The sequence below is a fragment of the Athene noctua genome, chromosome 1, assembly GCF_965140245.1.
Source record: "Athene noctua chromosome 1, bAthNoc1.hap1.1, whole genome shotgun sequence".
Taxonomy (NCBI): domain Eukaryota; kingdom Metazoa; phylum Chordata; class Aves; order Strigiformes; family Strigidae; genus Athene; species Athene noctua.
Genome location: NC_134037.1, coordinates 109576036 through 109585010, shown reverse-complemented (window position 1 = coordinate 109585010; position 8975 = coordinate 109576036). Strand labels below are relative to the sequence as shown.

General features: G+C 52.0%; 1 protein-coding gene across 2 annotated transcripts in view; it reads left to right on the top strand.

Moving 5' to 3' along the window:
- Positions 1-7866: 7866 nt before the first annotated feature.
- Positions 7867-8975, top strand: part of PARP1 (poly(ADP-ribose) polymerase 1) — a 34805-nt gene continuing 33696 nt past the window's right edge. For both annotated transcript variants that reach the window (XM_074897319.1, XM_074897318.1), the window contains exon 1: positions 7867-8049. In XM_074897319.1, coding sequence (XP_074753420.1) covers positions 7930-8049 — 120 coding nt within the window. In that variant the 5' untranslated portion in view covers positions 7867-7929. The remainder of the gene's footprint in view (positions 8050-8975) is intronic.

The following is an 8975-nucleotide window of genomic DNA, read 5'->3' as shown; positions in this document are numbered from 1 at the left end:
TCCATACCTGGATGACACGATCATACCAGTGGCATGAACTTGTGTGATTGTAAAAGTCAGAGCTGAGAAATGCTTCAGAAAGCATACTTGGTCAGATAGATGGTCAATGCTCCTCATTGTGGCATTTTATACAAGCAGTTCACAGTTTTCTGAAACCAGATTATTACAGAGGAGCTAGACTGGCTTTTTACCAAGTTATTACCCAGGCAGAAGTATTTAGCTCTTGTAAAGAAGTGTAAGCAGTGCTGAGCTCTTAGTTAAACCTGGGGTCCTATAGACAGGAAGCATCTTGCAGCTTTTTGGAAACCAAGATAAAAGAGCATACAAAGTTTCTGGGACCGGACACCGTTGTGTCTGAAGGCAACTGAAAATGAGAGGGAGTCTGTAAGGAAAGTGATGAGGACAGGTGTCCCCGGTGTAATAGGAAACCTCTTCATCAAGAGGCAAGGGAGATGAATTATGGTGTAGTGTAGCCTCCACTGTCACCACTCATTTGTTGCACTTAATGAATTGCTGGAATTAGTCGTATAATGGGTACGCAAAGACCTGAAAAAGCATCCTGCTGCTCACTTGGGAAGAACTGCAGAGCATCTGAGCAAATGCATGTCTGGCCTTTGCCAGTGTGGGTACAAGCAAAGCTGTCTGTCTTCAGCTGGGCTGGGAAAGCAAGGTCTCAACTGTTTGTGTGCCTCAAAATCAGATGGGATTTAGATTTTGGATAAATTATAGGGAGACTAGCTGGGTCAGTAGCCTGACATGTTTCAACTCCACGTGCAGCTTCACTGCTTTTTAACAGAATGCAGGATGCTATCAGAAATCACCATTTCAGAGATGGATTTGTTTTGGAGGTGGGTGATATCTGTGGAAGGGGCCTATAGATCTACGCAGCCCGAATCTACCACAAAGAATGCACAAGACAGTGGATATGTCATTTTCTTCCGTAACCCATCAGCGCAGTGCTACTCAGAGCGTCATTGGCTACTCTGTCCCTTTAGCCCTCTGGCTCTTCTTTTTGGTTTTCTTTAGTTGCTTTCAAGAACCCAAACTGGGAGCCATATTTAAACTCTCTAGTTGATAATTTGTGCTGCCCTGTTGTGGTTTAGGCCCAGCCATCAACAAAGCATCATGCAGCCCTTCACTCACGCCTTCCCCCCCAGTGCTGGGAAGGAGAAAAGGAAGCAAAAGGCTCAGCAATTGACACGAGGACAGGGAGGGGTGTCTCACCCATTATGGTCATGGGCAAAAACCAGACTCATTAGGGGAAGAAAAAGAACATCACTTTAATTCAAAACACTAATGACAACAACATTTAACATACAGAATAGGACAGTGAGAAGTGTTACCATATCTTAGAAACACCTCCTCCCACCCATCCCTTCTTCCCAGGCTCAGTTTTGTTCTCAATATCTCTACCTCCTCCCTCCAGCAGTGCAGGGGCAGGGGATGGGGGTTGCAATCAGCTCTGCTGCTTCTTCCTGCAAGGGGGAGGGTGCATTCTGCATTTTTCATTATTATGCATCTTCTGCATTCTTCCCCCTGCTCCACATGGCATCCCACTCATGGGAGACAGTCCTTCACAAACTTTCTCCCTCATGAGTCCTCACCACGGGATGCATTCTTCTTGAGATGCTCCAGCGTGGGTCACCCCCTCATGCTGCAGTTCTCCCAGTGCTGAACTACAACAGCGATGGCTTCCTCTTCCTGCAGAGTCCTGTGGGTCCTCCACAGGCCACAGGTGAATCTCTGCTCCACCGGTAACCTCCACTGGTGACTGCAGCAGGGCGGGCAGCCCTGTTGTCTCACAGAGCGATACAGGGGGACTCTCTGCTCAGGTGCACCCCCCCTTCCTTCCTCCTCTGTCCTTCCACTGACCTTGGTGTTTGCATAGGTGTCCTTCTCCTAACTCCTCCTCGTAAGTCCCAACCCCCTCTCAGATTCCCCTTCTTAAATACATTATCACAGAGGTGCAGCCACCATCACTTGGCCTTGGACAGAGCTGGGTCTGATTTGGAGCCAGGGGAACTTCTGAGAATCTTTTCACAGGGGCCACTGCTGTAGCCCCCTCCCCTGCTACCAAAAACCCCACCACATAAACCCAGCACAGGTCCAATATGTATTTTGGCAGCTGTGCTGGGCCAGAGGATACCCAGACTGCTGGCACAGGTAGAGCAGGTATCTGCCACCCCAGGGGGGCAGTTCTCTACCATGGCACTGGAGTAGCGTGGTGGTCTAGTCAGGAGTCACAGCTTGGTTTACAGCCTATGTGGAGACAAGATGGTTTTGATATTAGATCTTCAGATGGGGAAACTGCCAGCCTTAACGAAACTCCTTCTTCATAATGCTGTAGCTTGGGACTGGCACATACAGATCTCAGATCATGAATTTTCCAACTGTCTCTCACAGTTCCTGCTCTTGAACATTTCCAGTGTTGCAGCTGGTGCTTCATTCCTTTGGCAGCAAAGGTTTTTAATGAGTGGAATCCATGCAGGTAGGATGCTTAACAGCCACACTGCACCACATGGGGAAAGATGGTGCTTGGGAACTCAGGTGGGGGAACAAGCTTCTGGGCAGCATCCACATAAAAAAGTAGCAAGGTAGCCCAAGAAGGAGTTTGCCATGATTTTTCATTAACTCTGCCCGAGGCTGACCATATGGCTGTGGGATTACCCCAGGATTTGGGAGACCTGCGATCTGCTTTTTGCTTGGATGTGATTTCTTATTCTCGTTGCAGGTAACAGAAACCAAGAATGGACCACAGCTGCCCATTTGGCGAGTGCTCATCCATCTCCAACTCACTGGACTGAGAGTTTCAAAGGAAGGCCCCACAGTGAGACTGAGGATCATCTCTTCCCTGTGTAATGTCTCCTCATGACTATCATTAATTAGGTTTTATGCTTAATCTCCAAAACTCAGTGTTTTATGTCCCTTTTAACATTTGCAGTTAGGAGAACTCTAAATAATTTCTTTCAGCATTACTTTGCTACAACATCTGCCTTTGGCTATATACTCTGTGGTTTAATTAACCTGCCATGAGAACAAATTTCCTTTTACCCTTTTTTAATTTCCCACTCCCTAATTTCATCAAATAGTCATTTGTGTCTCAGTTGCCACATGGGGACTGTAAAACAGGGATAATGGCACAGTCCTTCCTATACGGGGAGAATGTCAGAGTGAATAACCTCAGAGCCTGGCAAGCACCCAGATACTAACTATGGCAAGTACTGTGGCTGCACTCAGCTCTCTGCCACTGACTTCAGACTATGATCTTCTCTAGACTCAGGACGTGTAAGTCACAGCATTGTTACATTACCACTGAATTTACTGACAGAAGGCTGCTCAGTTAAGCTCCCAATCAGTCTGAAATGCTGCTTCTCCTCTATCACCCCTCCTTCCTTTCGTCTTCCCACATCTATTTTCCCAGGCATCTGGAAAGCTGAAAAACCAGGTTTATTTAAAGAAGCTTTCTAAAGAATAGAGGAACCATCAAAACTGCTTCCCAGAGAGCTCTGTGCTGGTCTATAACGCAAAATTGCTCAGGAGGTCTGAGAAAGAAGTCAGCTCTGGGTGCCAAAACTTCACCTCTGCCCTATGGGAACACTCTAAATTCAGTTTAAGAGATTGCATATGTTAATTATCATGCAGGAAAGAGGAGCCATGGGAGATTATTAAGATATTCAGAACATTTTTTAGAACCCCCAGACAGGAAGATAAGCCTTCTGATTTATTCAGTGGAAAGAAAAGACAGTATGATGCTCAGTTAGATGTGGGGTGCATGATCTTGCATCCCTTTCCCAGTGGTGTAGTGTTGCTGATGTCAGTGGGGTGATCACTAGCATAAGTAAGGAGGGTACAGCTGAGCCATGGCAGTCATTGCCCATAGCCTACTGCCTAAATGCAAACAGGGCCATACCAGCCATACTGATTGTGTGCAGTGGCATGAAAGAAGTGGATCATCAATATAGACAGGATAACCTAGCACTGAACGGGGTTTTGTTACAAAACTCTCAAGCTGTCCAATATCAAAAGGCAGATAATATAAAGTCTCCCCCAGCAACAAATCCAGACTTGAGCAAAACCGGTTCTGACTCCCCTACAGGCTATAAGCACTAATGTTCCCTATATATGTCCAACATTTTCTCACTCTTTATGAGATGCTCAGTAGGGTGGAAATGTTGTAGGAAGGCATTTCAAGCACGTGTCAGAAATGGAGCCCAAAGCAACAAAGTCTGGAAGATTTAGTGCTCAGGGTACTGTCAGCACAATGTGAGGGGAAGCATTTGGTCCTGTGACACTGAAGAGATATCTTATGGCTTCCTAGTACTGGGAGTTTGACCTGCTTCCCCCTGGCTCTCAGAGGAATCTAATGCAAGGTGGCCCAGAAAGGAAAAGGCAATTCTCTGTGGTGCCCTGAAGTCACAAGACAGGCACCACCTGAATGCTTGGCATTGAGTTTCACATCATGAGTTAATCAAAACTGTCAGAGCTGGGGTTTCTTGGGTTGTTCTTTTTTTTCTCTGCTGTTTTTTTGGGTTTTGCCTCTAAAGGTCAGGAATTGCTGGGGGCATCATAAAGGTGAGATTCCTATGTAATCACATGACTCCAGAAACAGAGGCTTTAAGAAGAATACCAAATATCCTGACATTTATGATGCACCCTGCAAATCAGACCCTCTGATAAGGTCCCCTTCCTCACCTATGCTCCTGTCCACAGTGTGGCCAGCTATGGGGACCCATGTGTGATATGGGTTTTTCCTGGTAAGCACCAGCAGCCAGTCTGGCATCTCAGCGTCAGTATTTGGAGATAAACAAAACCTATCTCTAAGGATATTTTGTGCTGTAACCCGGGATTTCTGCTCTGGTGACAGAGAGCTAAAACAAACCATTGGTCTCACATGTCTGTGCAGCACTTGTCATCCAACAGGATCCCAAAAGTCAGGAGTCCACTGAGATGGCAATATTATTAGAAAGGGATGTAGACAAGCCTGCATGGGATCATAAAAATCTTTCATTTTTTAACTGCCCCTGTTCCTGCTGCAGCCTCTAGTAAAACCCAGCAGTCAAATACTGGGGCTTTTGAAACATCGGATTTACTCAAAGGGATGGTCCCCCAGGAAACTGGCCTTGAAGATTACATTTTTCACAGCTGCCACCAGAACATTCTCTGATTTGTAACAAAATCTAGCATCATTGGCACGGTTTGTATTCCTGAGGGCCCTGTGTGAGCACCAACTCACTGGTCCCCCACTGCTCTGGGAGAGGGGATGTGTTGTGATCCACATGTCACACTTGGGAAACAGACACAGAGCAAGGCAGGTCCGATGAGATCAATAGATTTATGAAAGGGATTAACATGATTTGGCAACTCCAGCGCCACAAATCAGGCTGACAGTTTGTCTACAGAGGAAACTACATTGCAATAAAAAGAATCATAACAATGTAATTCCGTTTGTGTAGATATCCCTGTTTCAAAGCAAGACTTACAGTGGTTATAACCATACAAACTCCTGTACATATTCTCAAAGTAAGACTGAAAAGGTAAAGCACCCAGAGCTTTGAACTTAATCCTTCTATGCAGTGTTTGAGCCCATTTGTACAGAAGAACCACCTACCCCTTTTAAAAAAGAAAATCCACTAAACCCCATTTATTTAGTGGTTTGCATTCACAACCAAAAAAAAAAAAAATGTGGCTAAACTTCGAACATCCATTTGTTACTGCCATTCTTTGCTTCTTTTCATGTTTGCATGCCTGTGAATGTCTGTGTATGGTTCTGTAGACTACTTCATGATATCTTACAGATCCCCTGCTGGTCTCTAGGCTGCAGGCTGTGGAGCAGAGCTTTGGTATTTAGACAGGGCTGCTTTTCCTTAGAAGTGGAAATGGCCCCAGCCGGAGGAAACACTAACAAGAAGCCATTTCTCTTTTGCTCGAGCCCTATAAATAAATACCATATAAACAAAAGAGTATTTTCAGAGAAACTGGACAAATTCTTGGAAGAAAAATTCCCCCCAGGCTGATAGCATGCAAGAAATCCCTGAGCCACAAATCTCAGGAGGCTGGGAAATATCTGGGAGAGCAAGTACTGCTTGCTTGGCCTTTCTTATGTCAGCTCCTGTCAGACCGTCACAGGGAGAGGCAGGATCCAAGTTAAACAAGCCACTGACTTGACTCTTGCGAGTCAACCCTTATTTGTAATTTGCTTTTCTCTTGGAAAACCTTGGACAGAGCCGGGTGGCAGTAGGTTTGCTGAAATGGGTGAATACAACTCCACACTTCACTGCTAGTCACCTTCAAACTGGGCAAAGCCCCTAGCAGATGTGCCCGGCAGTGGCAGTGTGGGGAGCAATCGCCTCTGGCCGCTGGTCAGGCCCTCTAGATGAGCTCTCCTGGGACTTTCAATTGTCTCCAGTGTGGGAGTAAAAGCGCTGATCTGCCTCTGAACCACTAGCGTCTGGTTCAAGAACTCCTGTAAGACGTAATTAGAAAAGCGAAGACGCTGCTGTATTGAGCATCTGCATCTGACTGTGTGTATGCAGCACCATCTAGTGCTGTAGAGAATTTATAATTTTTTTCCCCTGCTTCTCCAGACCTGTAGTGCCGTATTCAGGGTACACCCTTTCACCGCTGCTGGACTGTTGGAGAGTGAACGCTGTGTACGCTCATAGCAAACGTGTGACAGCCAGGGAGAGCGGGAGCGCAAGATGAAAGGCGCGTTAACACCTCAGGCCTTACAGGTTTGCCGTGCGCAACTTTGACTGATACCCGCGAGGTCTCTGAGGCCCACCCGGGACGGAACATCCCACTTTAGTTGAACCCTAATTCCAGACTCACTGTAAAACTAATGACAAGGACTCAGCAAAAGGTTGGAATGACTTCAGTGATCTTCCTTTCTCCAGTGAAGGTACAGAGCCAATGCCCTCTGCTGATACTAGAGGACATGACCTCCTGTAAGCGAGAAAAAGCCAAAATTTAACTTATCGAGTAACTCTTTTTGCTTTCTTCAGCACCCATACCGTTACCCCCAGGGACTCCCCCACGGGGAGTGAAACCTCCCGGCCAGGCCCTGGCCAAGGGACGGCTGCTAAGCCCAGGCTCTCCCGAGGCCCGGGCAGCCCGCTTGCCGCAGGGAGCTCTACCCGGGCGGGGCGGTCACTTCAGGCAGCGGCACCAGCCTGTCCCTGTCCAGACACAAGCCCCCCGCTTCCCTCCCCCTGCGGGGCTCCTCCCTGCAGGCTGCCCAGAGACTGGGGGTGCCGGGCAGAACGCTGGGCGCCGCCCGTCCTCAAAGGGGCGACTTGCGCCCCCCGCGCAGCCCCCGCCGCACTCCGCACGCCAGGGAGGGCGGCCGGACACGCCGCCTCCGCGCTGGGGGGCCGGGCCGGGCGGGCGGCGGCTTTGCCCGGTGTTCGCTACAGGCCCCCTCCTCAGCCTTGGGAGCTGGCGGCTCCCTGCAGCTGTGCCGGATAAACTGCCGGGCCCGGGGCGCCCGGAGTGGCGGGGCGGCGCCGGGAGAAGCCGGTCACCGTGGTGCGCCCCGGTGCTTTTAACCGGGCTGGCTTCTCGCGGGGGCTGCCTTGGGGAAGGGGACACCCAGGGAACCGGCCGCCCCGCCCCGCGCGGGCGCCTCGGCCCAGCCAGGCCGCTCCCGGCGGCGGGAGGCGGAGGGGCCGCGGGGGCCGAGCGGCCCCGCCGCCACGTGACCGCCGCCGCCTCCCACCCCCCATTGATACACTGTGGCAAACCGGAACGTTCCAGGCGCCGCCAGGCATGCCAAATCGCTGCCCGAGCGGCAGATCGGGCCGGGCCGCTGAGGCGGCGGTGGGCGCTCGGCGCTCGGCTAGCGCTCCCGCCGGCGGGCGCGGTGGGGGTGGAGCGCGGGACGGCGGGTGCGCGGCGCGGGGCGGCTCCGTGGCGGCGGGAGCGGCAGCGGCGATGGCGGAGCCGGCGGAGAAGCTGTACCGGGCGGAGTACGCCAAGAGCGGCCGCGCCTCCTGCAAGAAGTGCGGCGAGAGCATCGCCAAGGACTCGCTGCGCCTGGCCCTCATGGTGCAGGTACCGCGTGGCGGGGCCTGGGCCGGCAGCGGGGCGGGCTGGTCGCTCGGCTCCGCTCCGCGCCTGCCGCGGCGGACCGGAGCCCTTCGGTCGAGCTTCTCTCCGCTGCCACGGTGGCGAGCGCAGTCTATTTTTAGTGTGGGCGCCTTCGCCCGCCGCTCCCTGCGGTCCCCGCAGCCCTGCCCGCCGCCCCCGGGCTGGGGGCTGCGCCCCGCGGGGGCCGGCGCTGTCGGCAGCCTGGGCTGCGAAGGCGCCTGGAGGTGAAGCGGCGCAAAGTTCAGCGTTAAGTGCCTTAGCGGGGGATTGCAGAGGCGGAGGGGTCGGCTCGGGGGCGCTCACAGAGGCTCTTTGTTGTCACCCGGCAAGCGCGGAGGGGGGGAGCGGGAGGTGGGCGGAGGAGGGAGGCGAGCTCAGCCGCTCGACTTCCCCGTGCCCCGGGAAGAGTCTGTCACCCGCGGTGTTTTGCGTGGGGTCGGGGAAATCTCCGCTTGGTGCGCGCTTTGCATACGGAAGGGAAAATCTGGGACCCGGAACGTGGTGGAGGGCGTGGGTGTCCTCCCCTCCTTTCCCCTTCCAGCCCGGATTGCTGCAGGGCTGGCGGTCAGGCTTGTGCTGCCAGCAGCAGGGAGGGGTTCTAGAGCTGGCTGGCACCTTGCGGACGTGAAACGGCGAGCTGGAGCGCAGTTAGCGAACTGAACGCGGAGGCATGTTTTGCTGCCGGCTGTTCTCAAATTATTTGCCTTTTGGGGAAGAGACTTGCTCGGCTTCTTTTCTAAAGGAAGGGAAGGGCCCCGGCTGGTGTTGGAGGGCCAGGAATTTGTGGGGGCTCGCTCGGGCAGAGCGAGGAGCTGCCTTCCCAGGCTTGAGCCTCGGCCTGTCTCTGGCGAGGGAGAGGAGCAGGCGCCCGCAGCCTTCGGGGGGTGCAG